This window comes from Abramis brama, assembly GCF_963993115.1.
Source record: "Abramis brama genome assembly, chromosome: 3".
Classification (NCBI taxonomy): Eukaryota; Metazoa; Chordata; class Actinopteri; order Cypriniformes; family Leuciscidae; genus Abramis; species Abramis brama.
Genome location: NC_139965.1, coordinates 33066554 through 33079326, shown reverse-complemented (window position 1 = coordinate 33079326; position 12773 = coordinate 33066554). Strand labels below are relative to the sequence as shown.

The 12773-nt window shown below is 37.6% G+C and overlaps 1 protein-coding gene across 4 annotated transcripts in view; it reads left to right on the top strand.

Moving 5' to 3' along the window:
- Window positions 1-12773, top strand: part of smarcd3b (SWI/SNF related BAF chromatin remodeling complex subunit D3b) — a 62660-nt gene that overhangs the window by 32868 nt on the left and 17019 nt on the right. Inside the window, exon 1 of one of the 4 annotated variants that reach the window (XM_084109116.1) lies at window positions 60-641. The exons of 2 other annotated variants lie outside the window; for them this stretch is intronic. In XM_084109116.1, the coding sequence (XP_083965242.1) occupies window positions 564-641 (78 nt within the window). In that variant the 5' untranslated portion in view covers window positions 60-563. Of the gene's footprint in view, window positions 1-59; window positions 642-12773 lie in introns of those variants that run through there. One more of the 4 variants, XM_084109114.1, reaches the window with a different exon arrangement.

Below are 12773 nucleotides of genomic sequence, written 5' to 3'. Positions count from 1 at the left end.
CCTCCCTCCATTTTTTTGAGAATGAGCAGTGTCTTCCAAGCCTTGCTGGGTTTGACTGCATGCAGCAAAGGACAGGAGAGCGAGCGAGAGCAGTAGTGAAGGCAGAGGAGGAGGGGTTTGGTTAGCGGCGAGACTAACTACACCGCAGCAGGGCTGCGAGCGACCAGTCAGCGAGCATTCCCTTATCTACCAATGGAATGCAACAGCTGCAGCAGCCTGTGAGCGTGTGTGCTTTTCAGTCAGCGTGTTTGTAAAAGGGGGAGGGAGGGACGGTCATGGTGGGCCAGCAGGAACCCCCTTGAAAGACCCCCAACTCTCAACCCCCCACGTTCTGTAGCAGCTGGGCTCCTGAAAGGCAGCTCAACCAAACGTAAGCGTGAGAGACACAGAGAGAGCGAGAGGCTCGACAGGGCAGCACACTCCGAGACAGAGGGAGAGAAAGAGCAGAAAGTAAGGGAAGTGGAGCAGGGAGCCTCGGAGGGGGGTTGAGGAGGTGAGCGAAGGGTGAAAAGGAAGAGAGGCGAGGGAGAGGGAAAGACAAAAGAGAGGGAGACCAGAGGGAAATGGCTTCGGAGGAGACCGCTGGAGGAGCTCGCAAAGCCACCAAGAGCAAACTATTTGAGTTCCTCGTCCATGGAGTGGTACGTACCCTCTCGGCACATGTGTGTGTGTGTGTGTGTGTGTGAGCTCAGCTACAGACACAGCCCGTGCGTTTGAGTGATAGCGCTGAACGGTGTCCATGTGAAGGTTATATCCAGTCCTCCGGATCCCGGCTCCGCTCCGCTCTTCTTTTTAAAGCGGAGACGGGGTGGGGAGGAGAGGCGAACGAGGGAGGCGAGTGTTTAAGAAAAAGAGCGAGAAGGATCGGCAAACGCAAAAGAAAGGCCAAAGGTAGCCACTTGCACTTGGTCACTGGAGGCTGCATGCGTTTGGCAGCATGCCTAAGGTGACGAGCGCTTTCATTCAAAACACAAGCCGCTTTCAGACTCAACACACTATTATTACAACTCCAAGAACACATCAGGTGCTTCACAGATAACATCTACTATGTAGATTAGCGTGTCTGTTGTCATGTTGTTCATTAAAAATTCAAGCTATTTCTAGAGCTAAATGGTGTATTTGTAGCAGTAGTAATGATTACTAGCCTACTAATAATACTGAAACACGGACTGATGTTTCCCGTATGACACTATTCAAGGTTTGATGCAGAAGAGGCAATAAGGATCCACTTAATGTCTGCAACATTTTGTGTACATACAGTAGCTGTGTAATCTTTTATTTATGATTAGCAGGGCTTTGTCTATACAGAGCAGATCAATCTGAAGTGAAAAGCAGTTTGTAGTATATCGAGTGTAATGCGTAAACCTGCGTTCATATTAAGATTCTTGTGTTTTTGTTCTTGGTAATTTCTTACCAATAATTTCTTGCTGTTTCTTCAAAGCGACCTTGGGATTTGAAAGACTCTTAATAATACTTATAATAATAATAATTATTATTATTATTATTCCTAAAATTATTATTATTACATTTACATTATTACATACTTTTATTGATACATTGATTGGTGTCTTTATTGTCTTTTTTACTATTTGACTTGATTATTCAGGGTTTTTTATTATATTAATTAAATGCAGAATTATTGAATTATTATGAATTATTTAACTGTCGTGTGATGTACACTAGCCTACTGTTCAAAGGTTTAGGCTCAGTAATTTTTAACAATCCCATTTTTTTAATTTTCAGAAAGGATGTATTAAATTGATCGAACATGACAGTAAATATATTTTATAATGTTACAAAAGATTTCTATTTTAAATAAATGCTGTTTAAAAATGCTCTGTTAAATGTTCTATTCATCAAAGAATCCTGCAAAAATGTGTATTAAGCAGGAAAACTGTTTTCAACACTGACAATAGTAAAAAATATTTCTTGATCACCAAATCAACATAGAATGATTTCTGAAGGATCATGTGACACTGACGACTGGAGTAATGATGCTGAAAATTCAGCTTTGATCACAGGAATAAATTACATTTTAAAATATATTCAAATAACTAAATAACAAATAAATAACAAATTTATTTCAAAAGTAACAATAATTCAAATTATTACTATTTTACTGTATTTGTAATCAAATAAATGCAGTTTTAAGGCTGGAATACACTACACGACTTTTGCCTAGATTTACCGAATAAGTTTAGTTGCCGAAAGTCAGAGCCATGTCTGCAGATTTGAATTGACAGATTTCATAGAAAATTGCGCAGTGTATGATGGGCACAGACTCTGATTTTATTTTAGCTTCATACTATTGATTCCATGATTTCCATCCGTTTGGACGATTGAGCTGATTTTAGAACATATTGTTTTTATTTGTCACGCAAATTCATTAGCAACATGGCACGTGTTTCATGCGTGAATTTGTTGTGTTCGGAACGATTTTATGATGCCCAGTTTTCTTTAACTAATTACAAAATCGGGAAATGTATGATTCCTAATGTAGTGTATTCCAGCCTTTAGGGGATTTTTTAACTGTACTATACTGTAAGGAATTTTGTACCTTTTTACTTTTGAACTGCTGTGTATATAATGACTTGAGTTCTTTATGGCTTAATAGTTAATTCTGGCATGTGATGTGTTTTATAATTTATTTTGTAAGAAAACACCTTGCACTTGCAGAGTTGCAGCAATCATCTTAGTTTGCATCATAACCTTTTGTTCACTATTTGCCTTAGTGCATACAGTTGCTTTAACTTTTAGCACATAAATGCTGAGTTTGGGTGATGAATGAGGAAAATGGTGGTGTTGCCTCTGCAGACTAATTAACCTTGGCGAAGCACTGATTGTTCCTGGGCAAAATGTTTCCCGCTCCTTATTTCGTATCCTTTTATGTCCTCTCCTATGCCTGTGTTGTTCTCCTCTGCTTCTTCTATGTTTCTTTCTGGACTCATGAGTTACCTGGATTACCTCAGCCTAACCTTTGCTATATTATTCACCTTGCTGCTTCTGTGCTGCACTCCTGTCTAAAGCCTGGCGTGTGCAAGTTATACTGTATATTCGTTGTTACATGGCAGTATGTTTGACCACAGCTTGAGCTGCAAGAATGTGGTGGTTCAGCAGCCTTGTTCCCAAGGCAAGGAACAGTATGTGCTCATCAAGGTTTACAATTAAGTTACAGTTTGAACAGCTTCTAGAATGAGAGAAATGTATTCTCAAAGTTTGTTTTGTTTGGAAGGAAATCTATGGCCAATTATGTACAGTATCTGTTGCCGTCTCGTTTAAATGTTCTAAATCTGTGTATTTGATCACTCGTGCTTGGGCGATGACTTGTTTTTAGTTTTGTTCATATTCTGTCTCGGTTCTTATTTTCTTTTTGATCTCCCCTTCCAGCCGCTTAGTTTTGGCTCAATGTCGAGTTTAGATTAGGTGTCACATTATCAGTGTTTCACTAATACACATTACTGGTAATCTGTTATATTAGCTCTTTTTCTCTCAGACACAAAATAAAATGCACAGTCTTGGTTAATGACAGACTCAGTCTTACTGTGTAACTGTGTGGATAAATAAAGATGACCTACAGGTCATTTCACTCTAGGAGCGGAAACTTTCATTCCAGTTCACTTTAAACAAGCAAACTTACTACCATGGTAAAATACAATGAGATGAGTACAATGTTTTTACACGTTCAGTTTTGGTTTAACTGTTTGAAATTAAGTAGCAAAACAACAACAACTATGACTTTTACCCCATTTTGTTTATTGCTTCAAAAAACAGTCATATTGTGAAACATTGCATAATTACTTTGAAACTATCAAAAGAACGAAATGTAAAAATTTAAATTGTACTTTTCATTTGTCTTATGTATCAATATGTGTGCATGCACTAATCACCAGTCCATATGAATCCAATCCAATATCAGATTCTGAAAGTTCTGTTAAATGAACCCTAAACTTTGCAGTTAGGATCACATATTCTTTTACATGTATTCTGGAGAGGAAAAAAATTCAGCCCATGCGCAGTACCTAGTTGCCTCGTTCAGAAATGGAGAAAGTCACCGCAATAATGTAACCAGGGCTATCATGAGCATACTTGCCATTTGCCTTGATGACATCAGGAATATATTACTATAAAATACAGTTGTAATCAAAATGATTCAACCCCCATTGCAAATCAGGTTTATTGGCACAATTTACAGACTTTCAGCTGTTTGCAATGAACAAATCAAACAAAAATAATTGAAATAGCTTAACACAACAAATGTTTCAAGTGGTTTCAACTGAAAATGCAACTTTTAATGACTTCTGCAGTCTCAAAATTATTCAACCCCGTGAATAGAATCCCTCACAACAGCACATATCTGAAAAACAGGTGTTGTCTCAAGCACACCTATTGCAACTAATCAAGGGCTTCATTAGTTGCACCAGGTGTGCTTTAGCTAGAACACTTGGAATATCTAGACTAGCTAGGTTTGAGTGTCACGTTTGACTGCATCTTAGAAATATGGTTAGAAAAAAGTCAAAAGAATGGTCCAAAACGTTAATAGGAAATATCATTGCCCTTCACAAACAAGGAACAGGATACAAAAAGATAGCTTTTAATGTTCCTAGAGAAACTGTTGGAAGCTTAGTTCTACAGTTCAAAGGTAACTCTGCCTACAGTTAAGCATGGTGGGGCTCGTGATGCTCTGGGGCTGCTTTGCATCCTCTGGCACTGGAAACCTGCAGCGTGTGGAAGGCAAGATGGGTATCAGAAAATCCTAGTAAAAACGTTGTGCCATCAGTGAGGACGCTGAAGCTTGGGCGTCATTGGACCTTCCAACAGGGCAATGATCCCAAGCACACCTCAAACTCCACCAAGGCTTGGTTGCAGAAGAAGTCCTGGGAGATTCTACAATGGCCATCACAGTCACCTGACTTGAACCCTATGGAAATTAAGGTGGTTGCAGCAAGCAAGAATATTACTGAACTGGAGGCCATTGCTCATGAGGAATGTGCTAAGATTCTTCAGAAACACTGCCAGAAGCTGGTGTCTGGTTAAACATCTTGTTTGCAGCAGGTCATAACAGCAAAAAGGTTTTCTACTAAGTACTAAGATGCTTGCCATGAAGGGGTTGAATAATTTTGAGACTGCAGAAGTAATTAAAAGTTGCGTTTTCAGTTGAAACCACTTGAAACATTTGTTGTGTTAAGCTATTTCAATTATTTTTGTTTGATTTGTTCATTGCAAACAGCTGAAAGTCTGTTACAAAATAATATCCAGTCCCTCTCCTCCACTGATCAGTTTGTAAGACATAATAATACGTCAACAAACCTATGTAAAAGTAGTCACATTCAAGGGCTTACATATCTATTTTTTTTTCTGTTCAATTGATTATTTAAACGTACAGTATGGGATTTTTTCTCCACTAGGGGTCGCTAACCTATTTACAATAACAAAGGCGTAGTTTGATGATGCAACATTTGCTAAGAATTATGGATCTTGTCGTCAACGTCAAGCCGACCGATCTAATAATGTTTATGGATGACTGAATACATCGATGCTTTTATCATGACTGTGATATGAAGCAGTTCGGGATTGCTAAGAGAGAGCTATCAGCTTCACACGCGACGCGAGTCCCGCGGATATAAAAGGAATATGGACATTTCATTCTACCGAACTACACGCGAGTGCAGAATTACTACTCACAGGTCAGTTTATTAGACAAATTAAACTTGTGAGGTAACGCAGCGCTGTTTCACTTGGTCTAACATTACACTAGCACACTAAACTGCATTTGAATGTGTTGAAAAGTATGTGTTAGTTTGTCTGTATGAGACTAGCAGTAAACTAGATCAACATTAGAATAACATACAGATCATATTCTGACATTTTATCATTGTTGAACTATATAACATTGATTAGTTTTATGTAAATGTGTTCACCTGTTTAATAAAGTACATGTAGGAGCGGTCGAAGTCTCGGACGTGGAGCTCTCGTTTATATACTGTCTATGGGAGCTCTCGGCATCTCGAAAACACCGCGCTGATATTGATTCTCGTTTTAGTTCTCCTTTTTTATCCAAAGTCTGCTTGCCATGGTCCATAATGTTTGAACGAAACAACAACAGCGTGCAGATAGACATTGCGAACTACAGTGGTCCACGTCTGTCGTCTTGGTTGCTATCAGAGGGCTCTGGTTCATAGCTCTGGTTACCATGGCAGCACGGGCGGAAACCAGGGACAACGCGGATATGACGCCATTGACTGCGACAAAACGGAAATAAAGAAACGTGCCGTGTCTTCGAATTAAATTAAAATTTCTCCTGGTTTGAAAGTTGTTGGAAACAGTCGGGATAATGTAAGTAAACAACTAAAAAAAATATATAACATATAGTGATTTTTGCTATTTTTAAAGCAAAAAAGTTACATATTGTGCCTTTAAGAGCTACACCACCCCTTTCAGCCACATCAAAATTAAATTTAAATTGAGCTCAATCGGATTGAGGTGTTTACATGAAGGTTTTCAGTCCTATTATAAACTGATTATTTGGTTACATATAAATATAGCTAATGTGGGCCTAAACATCTGCAGAAACTCATGGATTATTTCAGGAGTGAAATAATGCAGTTATGGAAGTCTGTCCAATCAGATGTCTGTGCAGTTGTCATATTAACAGGAAGCAAATAAACTCCAGAGGGACATGCGTGTTCTTGAGAAAAAGAAGTTGTTTATCAGCAGGAATCAGGCAGAAGTGCTCATCAGTCAGTGCTGATTGACAGCTCAAGCACCGCCAATCTCTCTGAAGTGCAAATCTACATGGTGTGACTGCTGGAAAAAATATTCCAAATAAAATGTTTTCCTTCCTACCTGCATCCAAATTTATATTCAAAGTGGTTTGTGAACAAAGCAGCCTCACAGAGAGAGACACCAAAGGACAGTAATTGTTTAAACTATTTTAAGTGGTACATTTCAGGTCTGTTGAAATGTTCAAGTGTTTTTTAATCTATGTTTATGTGTGAACTCGCTACTCTAATAACAAGAAGAATCTGATTAAAGACTATTTTATCCCTCTTTAGCTATTAAACATGATTATTTCTCCTGCTGGTCAGTTTTTCCTGTGTTAATAAGCGTAAGACCGCTCAACAGCAAACACAGACCGCTAAAAGCATCTGGCAGTACATCAGACAGAGAGACAAAGAAAGTGTTTAACTGCAGTATTCAGGGAATAACAGAAATGTTACACCTAAAAGAGTGTGGCCTTATCAAATTCTAAATATCTCATTGTAAGTCATTGTCTTTCATTACCCTGCAACTCAATGCTCCCAGCACAGTCTGCTCTTATTTCACAATAGTCTAGAGTTCACTTCATCAGTCTCCTAACCTGCAGACATAACAGAGCTCAAGCCCACGCAAGGTCCATCGTACATTAGGTACATCACAATCACTTCCTTTGTGTAAATTAAACACAAAAGCGTCTAAAATCAGCAGTTAGTCATTACTTTCACACATTTGTTCCACATTCCACATCTGCAGCAGTTCAGTGCCAACCCTTCCTGTTTAACTGAAGTGCAAAGATATTTCTCACAACGTAGCCACAAGGTGAAAGTAATAATGTTTAACATAACTATGCCATAGGATTCATTCACACCATTAGGAATGGAGCTTGATAGATCTTCTCCATTTCAGTGGTTCTATGACTTTGGCGGCTTTATAGACCTTATGTGCCAGAGAAACGAGGGCGCCGCCATCTTTAGAATATTGTCTTTGAACTTCCGTTTTTCTTCCAGAACTTCCGGTCGCTCTGTATATTTCTATGGCATAGAGAGCCTAAGTCCCTCCCCTCCGCTTCCGGCTCATGGTACCTTATTTCGGAAAAAATATGTATGGTAGTCAATGGCGAGAGACAACTTATCTTTTTTATTCCGTCTGAACTGTGCCCTGAATTACACATATGATGTTTGTCAATTTAAAAGATAATTCTGAAAGTCAAGAAAGTCGCAGTTTGTCATAAAACAGAAGAGTACCATTTAGTGTTATGTGAAAATTGCTCAATGAACTATATCTCTCGACTCGTCTCGCACTATGTACGTAACGTAGCAAGATCCGTTGCTCGTATGTGTGTAGTCTGGTACAAAACAAGCATGACGGCGTAACGTTACGATTATACCGTAAGACTACAGAAAAAATGACAGACGTTAGCTTCAGTAAAGTTAGCTTCATTCATTGAGAGAAAAGGTATGACGTCACATGTGCGCCTTTTGGGTTTGTAGTCTCTGTAATTCTGTATTTTCACAGTCTTATACCTCAGCAGTTTTACATCAAGCTGCGACTTTCTTGACTTTAAAATGTATCTTTTAAATTGACAAACATCATATGTGTAATTCAGGGCACAATTCAAACGAGATCAAAATATTTGTTGTCTCTCACCATTGACTACCATACAATATTTTTCCGAAGGCTCTCTATAGAGTGCCGAAGTTATGACGTCACTTTGTAGGCCAAAACGCGGAAGTGAGTTAGCATTTTAGCACTACCGGTTCCCTCGCCCTGAAGTCTATGGGTTTTTTGAATGGGTTTTTGCTAAATCGCCTGAAATAAGGTCTTAAAAACGGTGGTTGTTAACAAGTTGCTAAAAGGGACTACATCCTTTGGCGGGGACTTTAGACGTCATCATGACAAACATGAAATCTCTCACGAGCCCGCGTTTCAGCTTCACGGTCTTAGAAGTTTACCTTTCAGTTAATATACATAACGTTATTTTTGTTTTGTCCCGAGATGCAACCACAAGTCATCGAATGAAATCTCGTTTGACCATTTTCCGTCGGATGTTACCCAGCGGAGACTCTGGGTTCGTGCCAGATGGAGTAAAAAAGGCTAGCAGTAGCAAGAATAAGCGTTTTTCATAACCAAATCAACAGCTAAAATACCTTTTGTCTTTCTCTTAAAATATCTAAAAGCTTGTTTACTTTGCCACTGTTTAATAGATTAGATCCGCTGCAGTTTTATTAAAGGCTAACGTTACGTTGAGAAATGTTTAATTAAAATATTCAAAATAATACCTGGTTTATTGACTTTTATTGTAACTTGTTTGGATACAATTATAGAAAGGGTGGACCCTGCACCCTGATATTTGTGAACTTGGCTTTTACCCACTTATAATAATATGATTGTATTTGTAAACAGCATTACCGGTAGTTAAGGCATTAGGTAACAATGATATTAATCTTTGTTATTTTAGTAGTAAATGTTAACTATATTTAATGTGCTATATAAACGTGGACAATTCCCAGAGAACACGCTGATATGTATAGCCTTAATGCACTGTAAGTTGCCTGTCTGACACACAAATTAAATGTTAAACTATTGTATACTACTTGTATACTATTGTAACTACACTCCAGTCAGCTCACAGTAATGTGAATGTGAGATAAAATTTACTACACTGGCTCTCACATTGGGGCTTGTGGATTACCAGGTAAAAATATATAACGTTAGAAAATGTTAACAAAATTAGTATATGTGGTTTATTTAGGGAACATATATGGTTTAATTATAATATATTATAATAAGCATTTGCTATTGGACAATTCTCTTTAAATTCAACATATATAATTATATACAACTATTATATTAAATGTTTGGAATTTAACTGTGTTATGCTTGTTCAGAGATTATTTGTATAGTTATCTTAAATACATAGAACACTATTATAACTCCTCTATCTCTCCCTAGTTTTACTTACCGAGACTCGATTAACCTTGTCCCTCATGCTGGCCCTTACAATACCGGCAAGTAAACCAGCATCTAAGCTGCACTGTTCATGTCCAGATTTATAGTGGTTCTCTCCTCGATCTATGGTTTTTCTATCGTCTAAGAAAAAGGACTGGAAATTGATACGGCCATAACGTTAGTGCTTCTGAGAAAGCGCGTTTTTTCCTGGCGAATTAGCAAATGGTATGCAAACATACAATCAAACATAATACAGTGAAAGATAATCTTTAAAGTTTATTTGGGGCACAATGATCAGGCATAATAACCTTAATCACAAAGAAAATAATATTAAGGTTTATATAAACTAACAAAATAATAAACGAATAAATAAAACATTAACAAAAGATTAAAAAAAATCTCAGAGAGGCACGCATAAACAAAATTAGTTTCTAACATTTTTGGAAAAAACGAATGGGCAATATTTCTCATGAAAAAGTGGATAAGTGTTCATACCATAGACTGTAAAAATAGGTTCATACACAGCGCAGATCATAATGAGCGAGCGTGTTTTTTAAATAAAGTTTGAAGAAGCTTGATGATGACGTTGATCCGCGACCATGGTGTGCTGGTGTGCTCAAAGAGTATAGAAGTAACTTCTATACTCTTTGGTGTGCTGTAGTCCGTTTATAGCCTACTGTTAGCATTTTATATCTGACGGCTTTATTTAGGCTTCAAAATGTATAAATTGTGGATTAGCTTGTAAAGATTATCTTGATAGACAAAACGTGTTAGGGTCACAACTCTTTGTTGAACACAGATCTTATTTTTTGCGATTTTCCAAAAGTCTATGGGGAAAATGCATTGCTTTTCGATCGAGGGAACCCATGCGCCGCTAACTTCCGGGTTGTCCTACAAAATGACGTCATCACTTCGGCACTCTATTGCTGTCCAGGAGTAATTAGCTTTTGAAGTGGATTTACTTGATGTAAAGTTAACGAAAGGTATCATGAGGATTGTAATGTTTAAAGCAGATGTCTTAACAAATGTCAGTAGACCGGGAAGATTTTAAAACGAGCCGGCGGAGCCGTTCATTCATAAATACGCAAGATCGCTGTGAAAATACAGACCGGAAGTCAAAAGACAACGAGCGCAGCGCTGAAAAGGGGCGGGGCTACATAAGGTCTATAGAATGCTCTTTAATAATGTTGAGCGTTTCATAAATCAGATGTGGTAAGTGCATTCTAAGAAATTATTTTTCAGCCATATACAGTAATGCTGGTGTAATGTCCCTTCACTAAGGTCTGTCTCTCTCGTTATTGTTGCTACAATAACTCAGAAGTTCCCATTGAACATTCCATGAGAAAACCTTTTTTTTTATTGTGCTCATCAATTGGCAAAATGTTTAGTTTGCCATTTTTCTTTAAAGAAATTGTTAAATTATGTAGTAACATAAGTCACAACTTTCGAGATTGCAAATCAGAAATAGAAGAAAAGGCTTCTCACAGTCAACTGAAAAGAGAAAAACCTCCGTTGATAATGATTACAAGTGATAACATTAGTGTAAAGGGAAATTGATTTGGTTGGATTATTCTGGTATGATTCAGAAGCTTTTTCAGATTTATCCTGCCATCTCTTGCAGAAATAGATGAAACTGAAAATAGGTCAGGAGTAATGTTTTGGATGAGAAATGAATGTGTAATACATAAAATATTGAATATTAAACTTTTGTGAAGCTTTCACATCCGTGCATTTTTACACCTGATTTTCCCCTGTAATGCAGCTTTGCTTTGAGTTTCAGTTCATTATCGGTTTCATCTCTTTCATCTGTTCCCTGAACATTTCTTTGTTGTGGCTTCAGTTATTCTCATTGAACTAATTTTCCTCTCATTTATGACTTAGACAAAAAGTGGACACTTTTGTCTATTTTTGTCTGATTGGAGTTTCTCTTGTTCTTTTGACCACTCTCTTTTGTGTTTTCTCTGTCACTCCAAACCGTACCTTTGACATGCTCTCAAATTGCCTGTCCAATTTTACTGCCAGCGCCACAATCCTAACCCTGTGCTGTCTTTTTTCTTAGTAAAGAAAATCCAGTCTTGCCGTCATTAACCTATCACTACCATGTCTGTCTAATTGGCTGGTTCTTCTTTATGTTGGGAATATGGTTGTGTATTATCATGGGGAACTTTCTCTTTCATCCATCAGTTGTATCCCTCAATTCCTGTGCACCTATCAGGTCTGTCACTTTGTTATGTATATATATATATATATATATATATATATATATATATATATATATATATATATATATATATATATATGTATATATATGTATATGTAAGGGATAATTCATGGCTAGCTGTGCATTAAATGACTTTAAAGAAAAATGTGGAAGGGCAGCATTGACAACATATTTCTATGTGTGCACAGTGCAATTTCTGATCTCTGTGTGCGAGTGAGGTGTGTGCTTCAATAAAAGTTAAACTGACTTAGATCTACCTGCATTAAACGATTTTAATGCACACCTTCCAGCCAATCAGAATGGAGTATTGAGACAGACCATGGTATATACAGTATGTATATATATATATATACTTAGTACTGTGCAAAAGTCTTAGGCACGTTAGTATTTTCATCCCCAAAAATGGTTTTATATCTTTTGCTGTAGTTTGTCAGTAGGAAATATCAGTTTACATTTCCACACATTCATTTTGACATTAATTGTAATAATCCAGTGGGAGGAATCTGACAACAGCCGATATGCTCCACATGGAGATCTGATCTCACCATCATCAAGTCCATCTGGGATTACATGAAGAAACAGAAAAAACTGAGACAGATTAAATCCAGAGGAACTGCGGGACACTTGTGTAAAAATGCTGTAAAGTGAGGATGCTTTCAAAACTAATGTGCTAAATAGATTTTATTTATCAGTTAACTAAATCAAGTGAATATTTGGTGTGACCACCCTTTGCATTTAAAATAGCTTTTGTCCTCTGTACACTTGCACATAGTTTTTCAGGTAGCTTTGCAGGTCGTTTACTTCAAGCGTCTTAGAGACCTTCCCGCAGTTCCTCTGGATTTAGTCT